General features: G+C 49.0%; 1 protein-coding gene across 1 annotated transcript in view; it reads left to right on the forward strand.

The window, feature by feature from the left end:
• Nucleotides 1-21,763, forward strand: part of CCT5 (chaperonin containing TCP1 subunit 5) — a 145,781-nt gene that overhangs the window by 87,328 nt on the left and 36,690 nt on the right. Inside the window, exon 8 of the mRNA XM_033929813.1 lies at nt 998-1,183. Within this exon, the coding sequence (XP_033785704.1) occupies nt 998-1,183 (186 nt within the window). The remainder of the gene's footprint in view (nt 1-997; nt 1,184-21,763) is intronic.

The raw sequence follows: 21,763 nt of genomic DNA on the forward strand, positions 1-21,763 counted from the left end.
TTAATAAAATTTTTTCATTTTCTGTTACTGTATCATCAATTGTATTTTTAATAACAATTCCTAAATATTTTATTCCTTCCTCTTTCCATTGGAATGAATATGAATAAAATAATCCTTTGGTACAATGGACATTAATTGGAAGAACTTCAGATTTTTCCCAATATATTTTGTATCCAGAAAATTTACCAAATTTATCTAATAAATTTAATAAACATGGAATGGTATCTTCCGGTTTCCTCAAATATAAAAGAATATCATCTGCATATGCAGATAATTTATATTCCCAATTTGAAAATGTGATCCCCTTTATTCCCTTAGTTTGATTTATTGCAATTAATAAGGGTTCAAGAACAATATCAAAAAGTAAGGGATGTTTTTTAAGAATGGTTTGGACAATTTCCTGGAGGAAAAGTCCATAGTCTGTTATTGAGAGAGACATGGGGCAAGCTCCATTGCATGGAATGTTGGGTTTTGGCCAGGTACTAGTGACCTAGATTGGTGAGAACAGGCTACTGGGCTTGATGGACCTTTGGTCTGACCCATTAAGGCTATTCTTATATTCTGTTTTCCTTTTCTCTTTTTTCTTGCTTTAATCCAGCTTCTTACGGAATTTATCCTTGATTCCTCTTTTCCTATTGTGGACTGTATTTTGTAACTTTGTTTTAAGTCTATATTAATATTGTTTGCTGAAATGTTTCTGAATTTCATTTTTAAAGTTTTGTTTTTTGTCATTATATAAATGCAAAAAAAAAAAAATACTTTCATGCATAACTTCCTAATGCAAGCTTAAGCATCTGTGCACAGCTATAGCACAAGCTTACTGAATCAGCTCTTCAGTTGTGTAAAAATCCATAATTATAAACATCTCAATTTCTATATGAGACAATAGGTGGTAGTCTCTTTAGCATCCTTCTGGAATTTTTGTAAGTTGCATATTTTGGTGGTCTTGGTAAAAGGGTTGGCAGTTAAATTTTAATGCAATTTTTTATTCCTTTAGTTAATCGCTATTGCAACAGGAGGCCGTATCGTCCCTCGTTTCTGTGAACTTTCTGCTGAGAAACTTGGTTTTGCTGGTATCGTCAAAGAGATCTCATTTGGAACAACAAAGGATAAAATGTTAGTTATTGAGCAGTGCAAGAACTCCAGAGCTGTAACTATTTTCATTAGAGGAGGAAACAAAATGGTATGAAGTTAAATCATTGTATATGTAAGGCAACTGTAATATCGTAATCCAGGGGGGTCCCCAAAGTCCCTCCTTGAGGGCCGAATCCAGTCGGGTTTTCAGGATTTCCCCAATGAATATGCATGAGATCTATGTGCATGCACTGCTTTCAATGCATATTCATTGGGGAAATCCTGAAAACCCGACTGGATTCGGCCCTCAAGGAGGGACTTAGGGAACCCCTGACGTAATCCATGTTCAGCATTTTTCATAAATTTATCTTCTGTCTCTGCTTAGCTTGTTCAGAATTTAACCTTCATTTTTTTTCTAACAAAAGTTGGCAGTAAAATAACTGGTACTGTGTATATAATGGATAAGAGAGCCAATCAATCATCCTGAACTTCTTGAGCTTATGGAATATCATTGCAGTTTGTTTAGTGGTTATCATATACTCATTCTGTAGGTTGCACCCAAACTTTCCTCTTTAATTATCCTGTCCATGTAGTGTCCTGAATATGTTGTCCCTTTCTTCCCACCCAAACAAGAGAATGACATGGGGCCATCCTTCCAGAAACTTAATTTCCCCATCCCATCCCCATGAGTTTTGTCATTGACCTTGTCCCATTCCTGTAAGCTCTGCCTTAACTGCACCAACCTCAAACACTTATGATTTTAGTGTTTGATACTTGTGCAGATGAGGATGGAGCTTGCAGGAATGGGGCAGGGACAGGAAAAGAACTCTGGGATGGGACGGGAAAATGAGTTCTTCCGGGATCAGGGAAAAATTTGTCCCCATATCATTCTCTATATCTGTTTGGGTTAGAGAATGATATGGGGACAAATTTTTATGTGTGTGTGTATGCGCACTTCTATTTGCGTGTTCCGTGCGCTGTAGGTCTGTGGCCTAAGGAGTGCGCATGCGCGCGAATACGTCACCACCCGATCGCCTCCACAAGCCGGACCGCAGCCAGACGACGATCTCCGTTCCTCCTGCACCATGGCACACCAGGCATGTCCCTGCCTCCCCCGCCGCCGGCCTCGGGTTCCTGGGGGCCGGCGGTGCGAGCCGCCCGGCCGGTGCTGAGGCCCCGCCTCCCCGCTACACAGCGCCGCCAGACCCGACAAAACGGCCCTACACTAACAGACCCGCGAGCAGGGTTGCCATGGAAACCCAGCCGGAATAACATGCAGTCGCGCAAGGATCAGTGAGAGGGGATCAGGAGCTAAAGAGAGATTGAAAAAAACAAAAAAACAACAGTGTACAAGGAGAGAGAGACACACAGACACTCACAGAAGGACAGGGGGCTAAAGACACAGATTGAAAAAATAACAAAACACAGAGGACAAGGAGAGAGAGAGACACAGACACTCACAGAAGGACAGGGGGCTAAAGAGACAGATTGAAAAAATAACAAAACACAGAGGACAAGGAGAGAGAGACACACAGTCACTCACAGAAGGACAGGGGGCTAAAGAGACAGATTGAAAAAATAACAAAACACAGAGGACAAGGAGAGAGAGACACACAGTCACTCACAGAAGGACAGGGGGCTAAAGAGACAGATTGAAAAAATAACAAAACACAGAGGACAAGGAGAGAGAGACACACAGACACTCACAGAAGGACAGGGGGCTAAAGAGACAGATTGAAAAAAATAACAAAACACAGAGAACAAGGAGAGAGAGACACATAGACACTCACAGAAGGACAGGGGGCTAAAGAGACAGATTGAAAAAATAACAAAACACAGAGGACAAGGAGAGAGAGACACAAAGACACTCACAGAAGGACAGGGGGCTAAAGAGACAGATTGAAAAAATAACAAAACACAGAGGACAAGTTGAGAGAGACACACAGACACTCACAGAAGGACAGGGGGCTAAAGAGACAGATTGAAAAAATAACAAAACACAGAGGACAAGTTGAGAGAGACACACAGACACTCACAGAAGGACAGGGGGCTAAAGAGACAGATTGAAAAAATAACAAAACACAGAGGACAAGGAGAGAGAGAGACACAGGGAAAAAAATGACAAACAGACATACAGCAGCCAAGGAGACAGACAGAGAGACAGTGGGCAAGGAGACAGCAAAAAAAAAAAAAAAATACAAACAGCCAATGAGACAAACAGAAAAAAATAAAAAATACAATGCCCAAGGATAAATTCAGGAAAATAAACCATACAGACATACAATGGCCAAGGAGTTAGACTGCAAAAAACACATACAGCAGCCAATGAGACAGACAGACTGACAGCGACCAAGTAGACAATCAGCAAAAAAACACAAACAAACACAGAAAGCAAAAAAAGAGAAACATACAGCGACCAAGGAGACAGGCATGCAACAAATAGGAAAAATATAAAAACTTTTAATAAATCAACCATACGTGAAGAAGGAATAAAAAAAAAAAGGAAGAGACACCTACAAGGAAACACAGGATCAAGAGCATACAGAGAAAACAGAAGTTTGCAGGAATCAGGAACATATAGAGAAAGGAGAGCAGAGACCCCTGCAAGAAGAGAAAAATAGCAAAGAGAATGGGGATGAGAAAGAGAGCAGAGATGCTTGCAGGGAGAAAAAGCTAAGCAGTAATGTTACAGCTCGAGAATGGAGACTGAGGAAGAAAGCAGAGACAGCGCTACACAGGGAAATGGAGGGAGGAAAGAGACAGAAAGAAAAATACAGACATAAATTCTAGCACCCGTTAATGTAACGGGCTTAACGACTAGTATATATATATATATATATATATATATGTATATATATATATATATATATATATACTAGTCTTATAGCCCGTTACATTAACGGGTGCTAGAATATATGTGTGTGTGTCTGTCTTTATTTTTTTCTCTCTCTGTCTCCTTAGCCGCTTTCTGTATTTCTGTCTTTCTTTGTTTTGGCTGTCCATCACCACCCCTTGCGTGCTCCCCCTGTCCATTCTCCCTTCCTTTTACCTCCCCTTATCCAGCAGCAGCCCTTCTCCCTTGTTTACCTCCCCCCTGTCCATCATCACCTCTTCCTGCTCCCCCTGTCCAGCAGTGCACCTCTTCCTGCTCCCCCTGTCTAGCAGTAGGCCTCCTTTCCCCCCCCCATCCATCAGCACCTCTTCCTGCTCCTCCTACTCCCCCTGTCCAGCAGTAGGCCTCCCTTCCTTTCCCCCCTGTCCATCAGCACCTCTTCCTGATCCCCCTGTGCAGCAGTAGGCTTTCCTTCCTTTTTCCCCCCATCCATCAGCACCTCTTCCTGCTCCCCCTGTGCAGCAGTAGGCTTTCCTTCCTTTTTTCCCCCATCCATCAGCACCTCTTCCTGCTCCTCCTGTCCAGCAGTAGGCCTCCTTTTTTTCCCCCCTATCCATCAGCACCTCTTCCTACTCCTCCTACTCCCCCTGTCCAGCAGTAGGCCTCCCTTCCTTTTTTTTCCCCCTCTGTCCATCAGCACCTCTTCCTGATCCCCCTGTCCAGCAGTAGGCCTCCCTTCCTTCCTTTCCCCCCACCCCTGTCCATCAGCACCTCTTCCTGATCCCCCTGTGCAGCAGTAGGCTTTCCTTCCTTTCCCCAACCCCCACCAAAGCAGAATCTCCCCTCTGTCTATCTCCCCCAACAGTCCAGCATGTCCCATCAATCCATCCTCACCTCTGTCTGCCGTTCGCCATGTGGTCGATCCGCTGCCGACAGGTGGGGTCCAGCTTCGTTAGCAGAAGTCCCTGGTCGGTCCTCCCCCACCCCTCTCGTACACGCCAACCAACCTGCCCAGTCAAACCGCGGAGTGTCGCTCCCTTCGCCACCCATGGACTAAAGTGCTTCCCTTCCCATCCGACCGTACCATTCGCTCCCCCCACCCTCCTTCCACACGGTCGCACTGCGGCACTCTCGGAGTCAACGGAAGAGAGGTGAGCAGAGAGCAAATAAGAGGCGCTGGAGACAAACCTTGAAGATGGGGGTCATAGGCTTTTTTGTCCCTCCACTGCAGCGGGAGCCTGAGCCGGCATAGGCGGTTGAGGGGGGAAGGTTGTGGTCAGAGTTGCTAGGCTGCAGCGGATGTGTGAGTTGTGAGTGTGGGGCCTGCAGCGGCGCGAGGTGGAGAGCAGGCTGATTTGACGTAGTAGGCACGCATGCGCACTCGTGTTTCTGCGACGTGATCAGGGAACACGATTTTTTAGTGCGCATGCGTGTCCTACCATTTTATTATATTAGATATATGTAATTCACCACCACCACCCCTTCTACTTTAATTCATGCCTATAATTGGCCTCCAGAGCAGTTTCAACACCATTTCAAGGCTTCTTCACAGGGAAATGCCTTGATGTATTTTCTGCTGTGGGCATGACTCATTTGTGGGCCTGTAGAGAGAGGTCCTGCTTCAGTGCTAAAACTGCATTAGAGACCAGGAACAAGTAAGGGAGGGGGAGACATGCTTGTGGCTACTAGCAGTGAGACCAGGGGAGACCCCAAGAGAAATAGAGAGGAGAGAAGATGCTGGAACCAGCATGGGTAAGTGATACTCAGAAATACCGTATTTTCGCGGATATAACGCGCGCGTTATACGTGATTTTACGTACCGCGCATACCCCTCGCGCGTTATATGCCTGAGCGCGGTATAGAAAAGTTTTTTTACATAGTTCCCACCCCGCCCGACGCCCGATTCACCCCCCCAGCAGGACCGCTCGCACCCCCACCCCGAACGACCGCTCGCACGCGCTCCCACCCGCACCCGCATCCACGATCGGAGCAAGAGGGAGCCCAAGCCCTCTTGCCCGGCCGACTCCCCGACGTCCGATACATCCCCCCCCCGGCAGGACCACTCGCACCCTCACCCCGAAGGACCGCCGACTCCCCAACAATATCGGGCCAGGAGGGAGCCCAAACCCTCCTGGCCACGGCGACCCCCTAACCCCACCCCGCACTACATTACGGGCAGGAGGGATCCCAGGCCCTCCTGCCCTCGACGCAAACCCCCCTCCCCCCCAGCCGACCCGCGACCCCCCTGGCCGACCCCCACGACCCCCCCACCCCCCTTCCCCGTACCTTTGGAAGTTGGCCGGACAGACGGGAGCCAAACCCGCCTGTCCGGCAGGCAGCCAACGAAGGAATGAGGCTGGATTGGCCCATCCGTCCTAAAGCTCCGCCTACTGGTGGGGCCTAAGGCGCGTGGGCCAATCAGAATAGGCCCTGGAGCCTTAGGTCCCACCTGGGGGCGCGGCCTGAGACACATGGTCGGGTTTGGCCCATGTGCCTCAGGCCGCGCCCCCAGGTGGGACCTAAGGCTCCAGGGCCTATTCTGATTGGCCCACGCGCCTTAGGCCCCACCAGTAGGCGGAGCTTTAGGACGGATGGGCCAATCCGGCCTCATTCCTTCGTTGGCTGCCTGCCGGACAGGCGGGTTTGGCTCCCGTCTGTCCGGCCAACTTCCAAAGGTACGGGGAAGGGGGGTGGGGGGGTCGTGGGGGGCGGCCAGGGGGGTCGCGGGTCGGCTGGGGGGGAGGGGGGTTTGCGTCGAGGGCAGGAGGGCCTGGGATCCCTCCTGCCCGTAATGTAGTGCGGGGTGGGGTTAGGGGGTCGCCGTGGCCAGGAGGATTTGGGCTCCCTCCTGGCCCAATATTGTCGGGGAGTCTGCGGTCCTTCGGGGTGGGGGTGCGAGTGGTCCTGCCGAGGGGGGAGAAGAATCGGACGTCGAGGGGGGGCATCAGGCTTTCAGGATGGGGACAGGACTTCAAGGGGGGACAGGCAGATCTTCAAGGGGGGACAGGCAGATCTTCAAGGGGGGACAGGCAGATCTTCAAGGGGGACAGGCAGATCTTCAAGGGGGACAGGCAGACCTTCAAGGGGGGACAGGCAGACCTTCAAGGGGGGACAGGCAGATCTTCAAGGGGGGACAGGCAGACCTTCAAGGGGGGACAGGCAGATCTTCAAGGGGGGACAGGCAGATCTTCAAGGGGGACAGGCAGATCTTCAAGGGGGGACAGGCAGACCTTCAAGGGGGGACAGGCAGACCTTCAAGGGGGGACAGGACTTCAAGGGGGACAGGCACGGAGAGGCGGGGCAGTGCACCGAAAGTCAGGGTGAGTCGGGGCAACCAGAGGAGAGTCGGGGAGGGCGAAAGGAGAGTCGGGGTGGCCAGAGGAGAGTCGGGGAGAGCGAAAGGAGAGTCGGGGTGGCCAGAGGAGAGTCGGGCAGCATGCGCGTTATATGCCTGAGCGCGGTATAGAAAAGTTTTTTTACATATCTTCGTGATTTATGCGCGCTATACCCCTGTGCGCGTTTTACAACGGTGCGCGTTATATCCGCGAAAATACGGTAGATCCCAGTCTACTCCTACCTCCTATTCTAGATCTTAAAAATGGTCAAAAATTTTGTATGCAAAAACATTTTAATGCAAATATTAATTGTATTTTGGAATTATAGATGTGGCAGTTTTGTTTTTACCTAATCTTGAATAAAAGTGGTCTAGAGGCAGCTAGTGTTGTGCATATATATCATTGCACTATTACACTGATGGTTGCGGGTCTGAGCACTATTTAATCAATTATTAAAATTAACATTGATTATATTGTGATGTTTGTAGTTTTAGTGAATTAATATATTATCACAATTATATATTAGTATTATCCCTATATGTATTTATTCTAATATCTAAATATTCATTAATTATAACAGAACCCATCTTTTTAATAACTAGTAATACTCTACTTTTTTGGGGGTGGAAAAAGCCTCGGAAGTAGAGCTTAGCACAAATTAAAAAAAAAAAAAAAGTGAAGCTTAGCACCCACTCAGGAGTCAAACGTGGTACACCACGGTGCTCCTATTCATACAAATTGGCAAAGAAACTCCCCCTCTTTAAGTGTCAATCTAAATTCTGTATATTATTTCATTAACAGTTGTAGTTTCTTTGATCCTCCTCAACTAACTTCACCAGTACAATGTGTCTTGTCAAAAGTACTTCATGCAGTTTCATTTCATATTACAACAATGTATCACAAGTCCCAGGGAGCACAGCAGTATAAAATTAATAAGTTAATAACAGAGTCCACTTACTCAGAATGAATCTTTTCTTCAGTCAAAGTACCAAACAGTATCGCAGCATGACCTCCATTCATATATTTTCTCCTGCTGCTCCTTCATCTAATACACACTTGATCTTTGCTGCCCCTATGTTACTGCCAATGCAGCCTGCATTTTGCAGTAAACATGTTAACACCGCTGCTTCAGGGTATGTATCCAGCAGCTTTCAGATTTTCTTTTTTTTTTTTTAGTTAAATAATTTTATTGAATATTATGAGAAATATACAGAGAGCAGTTCAAACACATAGAATCAGAGTAGAAACATTTGGTATAGAAAAAATCCATATCTACAATCATTTGTATACAACCAAAACAGTGAAAGGATCCAGAGTATTGGAACTGCTAATGAAAGATGTAGGAGAGACAGAAAGGCAGGAAGAAAGAAATGAATGGAGAAAGAAAGAGAGAGAGAGAGGCAGAAGTGTCTACGGGGCATCATTTTCAGTACAATAGCTGTCATTCTGGACAAGCGGGTTATCTCCTTATGGCCTCGAGCCATTTATAGAAGGAATCCACTTCAGATTTTTTTCTGAGACCCTCAAAATACAGCAGTTCGACTGATCTTTGGGCTGAAGAAATGGGATCACATAAGCCCCTATTACCAAAAACTCCATTGGCTTCCCCTGGAGGTGCAAATTCTGTTCAAGTTCTCTTGTCTGTGTTATAAATCAATACTTGGTCTGGCCCCCACTTACCTAGTTTCCCAATTTAATCTGGCAAGTTTTATTAGGCCCACATGAAGAATACATCTGTTCACCTACCCAACAATAAAGGCCTGCCACTATAAAAGATTCCTGCCCAGAACCCTCGCCTTCCAAGCAGGCAAATGGAACGATTGGCTGAGTAATGTTATCTCACACTCCTCAACCTACCTCAATTTTAGAAAATTGATAAAAACAAGTTTGTTAAAGCGATTTGTAAACTAAGAATTCCATAGCACTGCAAATTCAACCATTAACCTTAAGAACTTTATAGCTTTCTACTTCATCCATTATATAAGATTGTATAGATCTCTTTGAATTGTTGACCACTTCGCTGATTGTCTAGCGCTTCTTGTTGTAAACCGCCTCGAACTTTTCATGGCTTTGGCGGTATATAAAAATAAAATTATTATTATTACTTCACTAGTAGTTCTACTACCACCTTCAGTTTTTTCTCTTCTGCATGTGAGCCAGAAGGAGTGTTTCTGTTCTGCTGTCCCCTTTTAATTTTATTCGGTGTTTTCAGTGCTCGGTGTTTACCACCTTTAGTGCTCGGAGTTTACCACCTTTAATATCGGCTCTGCCTGCATAGAGAAGAAGCAGACTGAGGTATGCAGCTGACAGGCTGATCCCTGGTGGTACCTGTTAGCCAGCCTGCACAAGTATTTTGGAGCTCGGGGCCGTCGCCGCTTACCATCCCTCATCTACTGCTTAGCAGGGTTTGCGCACAGGCTGTTAAGTATCTGTAGGAGGCTCGGCAGTGTCTCGCAGGGTGCCAGCTTAATTTTTTTTGTATCCCCCCTTGTTAGCGCATCCATTGGTTGGTGGGGTCAGACATCATTTCTGGCTAGCACCCTGCATGCAAATCAGCATTGAAGAGGAGTTTTTAGCATGAGGCAGCGATTCTTCTCCTTTCCAGTAACTGTAAAGAGCTGGGACAGGCTGTAGTACATTGCCAGCACAGGTCCCAGTGAATTGGGGGGGTGAGAATCTGAAATTTAGTTTTTTGAGGTTCCTGCATGTTCCTCTATGTTCCCCTCCTAGAAAATCCAAAATTTGCCTTTTTTAACTTTGGTTAGTCAGGGTTTTTTTTAGGCATGAAAATCTTAACTGCAGCCATCTTGGATTTTTGCATTTTTTCTGATATCTATGATCTCAGTGAAATGAGTGTCAGCGCTTCAGGCTCTTGTATAGAGCCTTTCCTTAAAACTTCAAAGACTGCTACAGGCCGCCAGTGAGCTGAACTGCCTAATGTCAACAAGCTCTGGACTTGGGTGATAATGGACTGCAATATTCTGGGGGGGGAGGGGTTCTTATTGTTGGCAGTGTTCTCCCTGTGCCTCTTAGCCGGGTGCTGCGCTCAGCTAATTTAGGTGAGCACCCGGCTGTCATCTCGGTCGCGAAATCGCCTCAGCCTGACTTTTTTTTTTAATTTTAAAACTTTTCCTACTGCTGGTTGTTTTTTACGGTCACAGTTGGAGGCAGGGGCTGCAGGCTCGTTACGATCAAGTAGGCGAAACAGGAAGAACCCCAGTGTGTTTGCTTTCCTTCTGCCGCTGATTCCACAAGATAGGCTGGTGCTGCTTGCAGATCTTTGTCTGCAGGACATTAGTTTTGCTTTGTGCAGGAGAACCAATCAGAAAGAAGAGAGGCGGAAGCTAGCAGCTGGGTGCTTAAGTAACTGCTGCTGGCACACAGAAAAGGAGGGAGACGGTGCCTAAGAGGACTAAAGCAGATCCAAGAAATAGATTCACTACAGGCAGGAGATAGGGCAAGGAGGGAAGCTTACTGCTTGGTGTTCTTGCTTGATTGGGACTTCCTCGCTGCCAGGTCCTGCCTACTTTCTGTTTCTGCGAAGGCAAGACCCGGCAGCGAGGAAGGCCCGAAGCAAGCAAGAGCAGCAAGTTGTAAGCTTCCCTCCGTCGCTGACCTATCTGCCGCCTAGCCTGTAGCGAATCTGCAGGGGGAAGAGAAATACTGCTGCTGCATCCAATTAGAGGGGGGGAAAGGAAGACCAGGGAAGGGAGAGGAAAGAGATGCCAAGACCATGGGGGGGAGGGAAAGGAGATACCGAACCATGGGGGGGGGAGGGATGTCGGGGCATATTGGGGGGGAGGAGACAGATGCCAGACCAGGGGAAAGAAAGGGAGGGAGAGAAAGGAAGGAGTAGAGATGCAAGATAATGGAGGGGGTGGGGGAGATTGAAGGAGAGGAGAGAGATGCCATGGCATGGGGAGGAGGGAAGGGAAACTTAGGAGACAGATGCCAGACAAGAGAGATATGAAGGCGAGGAGGTGCTAGAGCAAGGAGGGAGAGATAGGAGAGAAGAGAGATGCCAGGGCATGGGGGGGGAGGGAAGGGAAGGAGATATAGATGTCAGACCATAGGGAAAAGGATGGAGACAAAAAAATGGAGAGGGGGTGAAGCTGAAATGAATCATGTACAAAGGAGAGAAACCGCACAGGACATACAGTTTATTGAAGTGACATAGAGGGTGGACAGTGGATGGAAGAGGCAGAGAGAGGATGAACAGTAGATGGAAGGGGTAGAGAGAGAGGGCAGAGGCTGGGACATGTGGTGTTGCATTGTATGCAGAGTCTGGTTTATTGGCGGTTCAGTTTAACTTGTTTATATATTTCTATTTTTAGTTTGTGATTATTCCACATAGGGCGAGGTTGTATCTGTGTTCTGAGTGTATGAAAGGGACATGGTTTTCTGTTAGCATCGACTGTACAGGATCAATTGACTGTGCAGGATCGCTTGTTTAGTTTTACAACGCGTATGTTGGTGTTCTAATGCTCACTGCAGTTTTTAAGATGCTTCTTTTTCCTAGGTGCACCCTTGTTGTGTGACTCATGGTTTATTACTAAAAATAACTTTTTTATATAGAGAGGAGGGGGTTGTTAAAAATGACCAGCACTGGCTGTCATATATACTAGTTATGCCACTGGATTTAATGACCCTATTCTAACTTTATTGTTGACGTAAGAGTCGTAATCTCCCCCACCTCACCCCCACTATAAAGAATTAAATTAAAGTTGTATTAACATCAAGCAGCTTCCAAATAACATTATAAGCAAATAAAAAATAAATATTTTTAATACATAGTTAATTATCACCTGCATCTTTACCTAAACTGTTTTGCCCTAGCTCTCACTATGATCTATATTTGTTACTTTTTTATTTTGCTGTAGTGCAATCACACAGGTCTGCTCAGTAACACCTCTCCATAAATTATGTGGAAGGGGTCTGGAAGTGGGGATTGCATCTATTTCATATCCTCAGTGAGACCTCAGGAAGAAACCTAGTGATCAAGACATTACCGTATTTTCACATAGATAACGCGCACCCGTGTAAAACGCGCGGGAAACCGAAATATATGTAGAAAAGAAATTTGTATACCGCGCACACCCGTATACCGCGCATGCTGCCCGACTCTCCTTTCGCCCGCCCCGACTCTCCTCTGGCCACCCCGACTCACCTTTCGCCCGCCCCGACTCTCCTCTCCCCCTTGAAGTCCTGTCCCCACCCTGAAAGCCTGATCCCCCCCCCCCCCGATGTCCGATTCACCCCCTCCGCAGGACCGCTCGCACTCCCACCCCGAAGGACCGCTCGCACGCACCCGCACCTCTACCCTGAAGGACCACTCGCACCCCCACAGCCTCCCGACCCCCCCCATCATGTAGAAGCTCCTACCGGTGTCCTGCTGCTTCCTCTTGGCGGTCCCGGCCCTTCTGTGAGCCCTGTGCCTGCGCTGCTTCCTCTTCCAGCGGTTCCGCCCTTTCTCTGACATCAAGCCCTCTTGCCCCGCCGACTCCCCGACACGATCGGGGCAAGAGGGAGCTCAAGCCCTCTTGCCCCCCAACTCCCTGACAATATCGGGCCAGGAGGGAGCCCAAGCCCTCCTGGCTCTGGTGACAGCCCCCCCCCCCCCCCCCCGGCCGCTAGTTGTTCGGGCCAGGAGGGAGCCCAAACCCTCCTGGTCACGGCGACCCCCACCCCGCACTACATTACGGGCAGGAGGGATCCCAGGCCCTCCTGCCCTCGACGCAAACCCCCCTCCCCCCAACGACCGCCCCCCCCAAGAACCGCCGAACTGCGACCCCCCTGGCCAACCCCCTTGACACCCCCACCCCCCTTCCCCGTACCTTTGTGTAGTTGACCGGACAGACGGGAGCCAAACCCGCCTGTCCGGCAGCCAGCCAACGACGGAATGAGGCCGGATTGGCCCATCCGTCCCAAAGCTCCGCCTACTGGTGGGGCCTAAGGCGCCTAGGCCAATCAGAATAGGCCCGGGAGTCTTGGGTCCCTCCTGGGGGCGGGGCCTTGGGCACATGGTCGGGTTGGGCCTCATTCCGGCCTCATTCCGTCGTTGGCTGCCTGCCGGACAGTCGGGTTTGACTCCCGTCTGTCCGGCCAACTACACAAAGGTACGGGGAAGGGGGGTGGGGGTGTCGTGGGGGTCGGCCAGGGGGGTCGAGGGTCGGATGGGGGGGGCGGTCGTTGGGGGGAGGAGGGTTTGCGTCGAGGGCAGGAGGGCCTGGGATCCCTCCTGCCCGTAATGTAGTGAGGGTAGGGGGTCGCCGTGGCCAGGAGGGTTTGGGCTCCCTCCTGGCCCGAACAACTAGCGGGGTGGGTCGCCAGGGCCAGGAGGACTTGGGCCCCCTCCTGGCCAGATATTGTCAGGGAGTCGGCGGGGCAAGAGGGCTTGGGCTTCCTTTTACCCCGATCGTGTGGGGGGGGGGGGCAAGAGGGCTTGAGCTCCCTCTTGCCCCGATCGTGTCGGGGATGCCGCGGTTGGCTGGGGCAAGAGGGCTTGAGCTCCCTCTTGCCCCGATCGTGTCGGGGAGTCGGCGGGGCAAGAGGGTTTGACGTCGGAGAAAGGGCGGGACCGCCGGAAGAGGAAGCAGCGCAGGGCTCACAGAAGGGCCGGGACCGCCAAGAGGAAGCAGCAGGACACCGGTAGGAGCTTCTACATGATGGGGGGGGCGGGAGGCTGTGGGGGTGCGAGCGGTCCTTCGGGGTGGGGGTGCGGGTGGGAGTGCGTGCGAGCGGTCCTTTGAGGTGCAGGTGCGTGCGAGCGGTCCTTCGGGGTGGGGGTGCAAGCGGTCCTGCGGGGGAGTGAATCGGGGGGGGGGAACTATGTAAAAAAAAATTTGTACAACGCGCTCACGCATATAACGTGCAAGGTTATGCACGGTTTGTAAAAATCGTGTATAACGCACGCGTTATATGCGTGAAAATATGGTATTAGAGGTGTTGTAGAGCCGTTTCTTGTATGACTGGATGAGCTATAGTTATCCTTTTTTTTGTTTGTTTGTTTAAATTCATACAGAAATAAATGGCTAGATTGAATCTAATGACTTCATTAACGCATTTCCCTTTTTTAAACCTTTATACCATTTGAAAGAGGGCAAATAATCTATTATTCACTTCTAGAATTGGATACTTCTTAAATTTAAGAAAAATATTCTGGCACAAGTGTCAAACCTTAAAGGAAGTCATATTGAGCATTGGAAAATAATTAATAATAATAGTGCACATTTAATTTTCTAAACCACCGAATTTCCCCATCCCACCCCTTTTGAACACACTAAACTAAACTAAACCTTAGGTTTGTATACCGTGCCATCTCCGCAAGCGCAGAGCTTGGCACGGTTTATAGAATTAAGAGGAAAGGAACTACAATGAAGGATAAAGGAGAGGGACTAAGAGGAAAGAGAGGGACAGAATACTGGAGAATGGGAGGTGATTAGATTTTTGCAAAGAGCCAAGTTTTCAAGTGTTTGCGGAAGGATTGGAAGGAGCTTGAGTTTCTGAGTGGGGATGAAAACACCTTCACCTAGTATGGAATATGTAATCACAAATTAACCCCTCCCCCTTTTACAAAACTGTAGTGTGGTTTTTAGCCATGGTGATAGAATTCTGAGCATCAGAGCTGCTACCATCATGGCTGGTGCTAAAAAACGCTCCACAGTTTTGTAAAAGGGGGGATAAAATAGAAATACATAGACAAAGGTTAAATTGAACCAGCAAGAAGCTGAACTCTGCATACAATGCAACACCACAGAAACAGTGACAGATGTCTCCTAAAGCAATAAATAAACAGAAAATTTTTGTTCTGCCTTTGTCTTCTCTGATTTCTGCTTTCCTCATCTTGTTACTCTCTTCCTTCCATCCACTGTCTGCCGTCTCTCTGCCCCTATATGGCATCTTCTCTCCTTCTATGCCCCCTCCAGAAACTGTATGCCTTCCCCTTCCATCTCTCCTCTAGACCCCCATTGGTCTGGCATCTCTCTCCTCTCCCACACCTCTCCTCTGCAATCCCTTTTTTCCCTCATTTTCCTTTTCAGTATATTTTCTGCATCTATCTAGATTACTTTCTTACTACCCTCTTATCAATTTCTTTTTTTACTGTCAACCTACAGCTCGCCACCTCTTTACCTCACCTCCTCCAGTATTTCACTAACTCAATCCTTTTCCCCCCATCATGTGCCCTCCTTTTAATTATCCCCTCCTTCCATCATGTGCCCTCTTTCTCTACCCCTTCCATCTAGTACCTTCTCTCTGTCCACTTCCATCCAGCATCTGCTCCCCTCTTTCTCTCCTCCCATTTCCTTCCTGCATTTTCTCCCTTATCTCTCCCATCTGCACTTCCATCCAGCATAGGCTCCCCCTCTACCCTCCCCACTACCATCCAGTGTCTGCCCTTTCTCTCTCCATCCACCCCTCTTCAATTAGCATCTACCCCCTTTCTTTCCCTCCAATCCAATTCCATCCAGTATCCTTTCCCTTTATGCCTTTCTCCCCTTTCCCTGCACACCAATTCCATCAGTATCACCCTACCCCCTTTCTCTTCCTCCACCACTCTTCCATACCAGAAGTCCTGCTCCCTTCTCTCCCTTCATGCAGCAAGGTCCAGCAGTGACTGTTTGCTGATGGCTGCCGGTCCACCCCACTCTGATGTACTTGCTGTGGAGTAGAGTCAGCAGCTGCGCTGAGGTGCAGGAAGGTCCCGCGATGAGTACGTCTGCCGGCTCTGTTCTGGAAGAAGTAAGTTATCCCAGGACAAGCAGGCAGCATATTCTTGACTGATGGGTGACGGCACCGACGGAGCCCCGGTACGGACAATTTTAGAGTGATTGCACTCTAAGAACTTGGAAAGTTATAGTAGGTCGCACCGCGAACGCGCGAGTGCCTTCCCGCCCGACAGAGGCGCGCGGTCCCCAGTTTCTTAGTTTCCGCGGAGCTAAGAAGACGCACTTTTCAACGGCTGTTGAAAACTTTTTTCCTGATCGCCTTCCCACTCGCGAAAACCTCTACGGAAATTGTATTTCCTTTTTTCTTTTCTTATTTTATTTCTTTTCTTTCTTCGGTTTTACCCCGGCGGGGCCTGCTGCCACCATCGAGGCCTCGGCCTTCGATTTGGCAGAAGCCGTTTTTACGTTCATGCCCCCCCCAACCCGGGTTTAAGAAGTGCCAGCGGTGCGCACGGCCCATTTCTCTCACCGACCCGCATAACTGGTGCTTACAGTGCCTGGGTCCTGACCATCGGGCGTCCACCTGCACCCGCTGTGCCACTTTAAAAAAGAGAACCTTGAAAAACCGTCAGATCCAGCAACGGTTATTGTTTGGTGCTGATATGTCTGATTCTGCGGCATCGGCCCCGTCTCAGTCGGCACCCACCTCGTCGACACCGCGCCGGCGTCGCACTCTCCAGGTAAGCCGGCTAAGAAGCCTTCCCCGCTGGAGCGTCCTCCGGTCTCAGTAGCAGCGAGCCCAGTCCTGCCGACCTCGAGGCGCCCGCGGAAGCGCTCCGCACCGATTGAGGTGAGCCCCTCGACCTCGGGTTCCTCCTCTTCGGAGTGTCGAGGGCACCAAAGGTACCGCAGAAGAAAAAAGCGGTACCGGTGCCTTCGCTGGACGAGCGAATTGCAGCCGTTCTGCAGGTACAGCTCAAGGAGCAGTTGCAACAGCTCCTTCCTGCACTCTTGAAACCGAACCTTCCAGTCCCGGTCCGGTCTGAGCCACCGGTACCGACAGAGGAGCAGCCCCTTTTATCTGCATCCACTTTGTCGGTACCGGTACATTCTGCTTCATCGGTATCCATGCCGATCTTAGCACTGGAACCGAGGTCCTTACAGCAGGCTGTGCAAACTTCGGCACCGACACAGCCCTTAACATCTCCCGGTACCCCTTCTCTAAGGTCGGGTAAGTCGACACGCAAAACTCGACACCTGGAACCTTCCACACCGGAGTCCCGGGATCGCAGCTTCCAAGTTAGGGATCCTGATCTGTGGGGTGACTCCGAAGAGCCTCTTCTCTCTGAGGGGGAGTGTTCATCGGCTGTCGAGTATCCTTCTGTTTTAGATCCGTCCTCTAAGCCTGATGCCACCTCTTTCACCTCATTTCTGAAAGAGATGTGTGACTCTCTCTCTATTCCCTTGGAGGCTGAGTCCAAAAAATCCAAAACAGATTGTCCGAAGTGTCCATCCCGTCTGGAGAATGCATCCAGACAATAGTGAGATGTAAAAGTATGAACTGAGGACCAAGTAGCAGCTTTGCAGATTTCCTCAATAGGAGTGGAACGGAGGAAAGCCACAGATGCTGCCATAGCTCGAACTCTATGGGCCGTGACAGAACCTTCCAGTGTCAGTCCGGACTGAGCATAACAGAATGAAATGCACGCTGCAAGCCAATTTGACAACGTACATTTAGAAACAGGACGTCCCAATTTACTCGGATCAAAGGACAGAAAGAGTTGTGGGGATGATCTGTGGGGCTTAGTACGGTCTAAATAGTAAGCCAAAGCCCGCTTACAGTCCAAAGTATGCAGAGCCTGTTCTCCAGAATGAGAGTGAGGTTTCGGAAAGAAGACAGGCAGAACAATGGATTGGTTGAGATGGAATTCAGAGACAACCTTAGGGAGAAACTTTGGATGGGTACGCAGAACCACCTTGTCATGATGAAAGACTGTAAAAGGTGGATCCGCAACTAGTGCATGCAGCTCACTGACCCTTCTGGCAGAGGTAAGGGCAATAAGAAAGAGCACTTTCCAAGTTAGGAACTTGAAAGGAGCTGTAGCCAAAGGTTCAAACGGAGGCTTCATTAAGGCGGAGAGAACCACATTAAGATCCCAGACTACAGGGGTGCTTTAAGAGGTGGTTTCACATTGAAAAGACCCCGCATGAATCTGGAAACCAAAGGATGAGCTGAAAGGAGTTTTCCATGAACTGGCTCATGAAAAGCAGCAATAGCACTGAGGTGGACTCTGATGGAAGTAGACTTGAGACCAGAGTCAGACAAAGAAAGAAGGTACTCCAACAAGGTCTCCACTGCAAGGGACGTAGGATTATGATGATGAAGAAGACACCAGGAAGAAAATCTTGTCCACTTCTGATGGTAACATTGCAGAGTGGCAGGTTTCCTGGAGGCATCTATTCCTGGAGGAATAGAACGAACGGGCTGAGACAAAAGAGTATCATTCGAAGTCAGCCCGAGAGATACCAAGCTGTCAGGTGCAGAGACTGGAGGTTGGGATGCAGAAGGGTCTCCTGATGCTGTGTAAGCAGAGAAGGAAACAATGGAAGAAGAATAGGCTCCCTGGAACTGAGTTGAAGTAGAAGGGAGAACCAATGTTGCCTGGGCCATCGTGGAGCGATCATGGTGGCCTGTTCCCTCTTGAGCTTGAACAAGGTTCGCAACATGAGAGGTAGCGGAGGGAAAGCATACAGGAACAGATTCGACCAGTCCAGGAGAAATGCATCCACTGCCAGACGGTGAGGAGTGTAGAGTCTGGAGCAGAAGAGGGGCAGCTGGTGATTGTGAGGAGCTGCAAAGAGGTCTATCTGAGGAGTGCCCCACTGAGCGAAGATGGACTGTAGAGTTAAAGGATCGAGAGTCCACTCGTGAGGCTGGAGAATTCTGCTGAGTTAGTCCGCTAAGGAATTCTGTTCTCCCTGAATGTAGATAGCTTTTAGGAATAGTTGGTGATTTGTGGCCCAAGCCCAAATCTTGTGGGCTTCCTGGCACAAGAGGCGAGAGCCTGTCCCATCCTGCTTATTGATGTAGTACATTGCAACTTGATTGTCTGTGCACAGCAGGAGGACTTGAGGAAAGAGAAGATGTTGGAAGGCCTTGAGGGCATAAAACATCGCTCTGAGTTCCAGGAAATTGATGTGATGCTTCATTTCCTGGGCTGTCCAAAGACCTTGAGTTTGGAATTCGTTCAAATGAGCTCCCCAGGCATAAGGGGAGGCGTCGGTGGTGATGACAAGTTGATGAGGAGGTAGATGGAACAAAAGACCTCTGGAGAGATTTGAGGACATCAACCACCATTGTAGAGACTGACGAAGAGATGATGTCACAAATATGAGCAAGGATCCGTCGCTTGGGACCACTGGGTAGCTAGGGTCCATTGAGGAGTGCGCAGGTGAAGACGTGCGAAGGGTGTGACATGAACTGTGGAGGCCATGTGACCCAAGAGTATCATCATTTGCTTGGCAGAGATGGAACGTTGTGGAAGCACCTGCTGACATAGAGATTGAAGAGTTTGAAGACGGTTGGACGGCAGGAACGCTCTCATGAGGACTGTGTCCAGCACTGCTTCAATGAATTGAAGTCTCTGAGTGGGGATGAGATGAGATTTGGGTAGATTGATCTCGAACCCCAGAAGTTGCAGAAACAAGATGGTTTGGTTGGTGGCCAGGAGTACTGTCTGAGATGAATTGGCCTTGATTAACCAGTCGTCCAGGTAAGGAAAGACCTGAAGGTGGTGAGAGCGTAGAAAGGCAGCCACCACAATCAGACATTTGATGAAGACTCTTGGAGAGGAGGCAAGACCGAAGGGCAGCACCTTGTATTGGTAATGACAATGATTGATCATGAAGCGGAGGTACTGTCTGGAGGCCAGATTGACCGGTATGTGAGTATATGCCTCTTTGAGATCGAGGGAGCATAGCCAGTCGCCTTGATTGAGAAGAGGGTAAAGAGTGGCCAGAGAAAGCATCCTGAATTTCTCTTTGACCAAGCATTTGTTGAGATCGCGAAGATCTAGGATGGGTCAGATCTCCTGTGTTTTTGGGGACTAGAAAATAACGGGAGTAGAATCCCTGGCCCTGCTGATCTAGAGGAACTTCCTCTATGGCGTTCAGAAGGAGGAGGGATTGAACCTCTTGAAGAAGGAGGGAAGACTGAGGAGTGTTCAAAGCAGACTCTTTTGGAAGACTTTGGGTAGGAAGAGTCTGAAAATTGAGAGAATAGCCATGGCGGATGATGTTGAGGACCCACTGATCCGAGGTGATGATTTCCCAACGGCTGATGTAAAAAGCAAGGCGTCCTCCTATAGGTCGTGGAAGATGGGCAGATGGTAGAACACTGGCTATGCCCTGGAGAACCAAGTCAAAAGGGTTGGCAAGACTTTTGTGGAGGGGGAGGCTTCACCTGTTGTTGTGCTGGCCCAGGGGTTTGCCTTTGTTGTTGTCGCTGACACCTAGGCTGTTGAGGAGCCAGTGGCAAAGGACGAGCCACAAATCACCAACTATTCCTAAAAGCTATCTACATTCAGGGAGAACAGAATTCCTTAGCGGACAAACTTAGCAGAATTCTCCAGCCTCACGAGTGGACTCTCGATCCTTTAACTCTACAGTCCATCTTCGCTCAGTGGGGCACTCCTCAGATAGACCTCTTTGCAGCTCCTCACAATCACCAGCTGCCCCTCTTCTGCTCCAGACTCTACACTCCTCACCGTCTGGCAGCGGATGCATTTCTCCTGGACTGGTCGAATCTGTTCCTGTATGCTTTCCCTCCGCTACCTCTCATGTTGCGAACCTTGTTCAAGCTCAAGAAGGAACAGGCCACCATGATCGCTCCACGATGGCCCAGGCAACATTGGTTCTCCCTTCTACTTCAACTCAGTTCCAGGGAGCCTATTCTTCTTCCATTGTTTCCTTCTCTGCTTACACAGCATCAGGAGACCCTTCTGCATCCCAACCTCCAGTCTCTGCACCTGACAGCTTGGTATCTCTCGGGCTGACTTCGAATGATACTCTTTTGTCTCAGCCCGTTCGTTCTATTCTGGATGCCTCCAGGAAACCTGCCACTCTGCAATGTTACCATCAGAAGTGGACAAGATTTTCTTCCTGGTGTCTTCTTCATCATCATAATCCTACGTCCCTTGCAGTGGAGACCTTGTTGGAGTACCTTCTTTCTTTGTCTGACTCTGGTCTCAAGTCTACTTCCATCAGAGTCCACCTCAGTGCTATTGCTGCTTTTCATGAGCCAGTTCATGGAAAACTCCTTTCAGCTCATCCTTTGGTTTCCAGATTCATGCGGGGTCTTTTCAATGTGAAACCACCTCTTAAAGCTCCCCCTGTAGTCTGGGATCTTAATGTGGTTCTCTCCGCCTTAATGAAGCCTCCGTTTGAACCTTTGGCTACAGCTCCTTTCAAGTTCCTAACTTGGAAAGTGCTCTTTCTTATTGCCCTTACCTCTGCCAGAAGGGTCAGTGAGCTGCATGCACTAGTTGCGGATCCACCTTTTACAGTCTTTCATCATGACAAGGTGGTTCTGCGTACCCATCCAAAGTTTCTCCCTAAGGTTGTCTCTGAATTCCATCTCAACCAATCCATTGTTCTGCCTGTCTTCTTTCCGAAACCTCACTCTCATTCTGGAGAACAGGCTCTGCATACTTTGGACTGTAAGCGGGCTTTGGCTTACTATTTAGACCGTACTAAGCCCCACAGATCATCCCCACAACTCTTTCTGTCCTTTGATCCGAGTAAATTGGGACATTCTGTTATGCTCAGTCCGGACTGACACTGGAAGGTTCTGTCAC

This window comes from Geotrypetes seraphini, chromosome 2 (genome assembly GCF_902459505.1).
Source record: "Geotrypetes seraphini chromosome 2, aGeoSer1.1, whole genome shotgun sequence".
NCBI classification, from domain to species: Eukaryota; Metazoa; Chordata; class Amphibia; order Gymnophiona; family Dermophiidae; genus Geotrypetes; species Geotrypetes seraphini.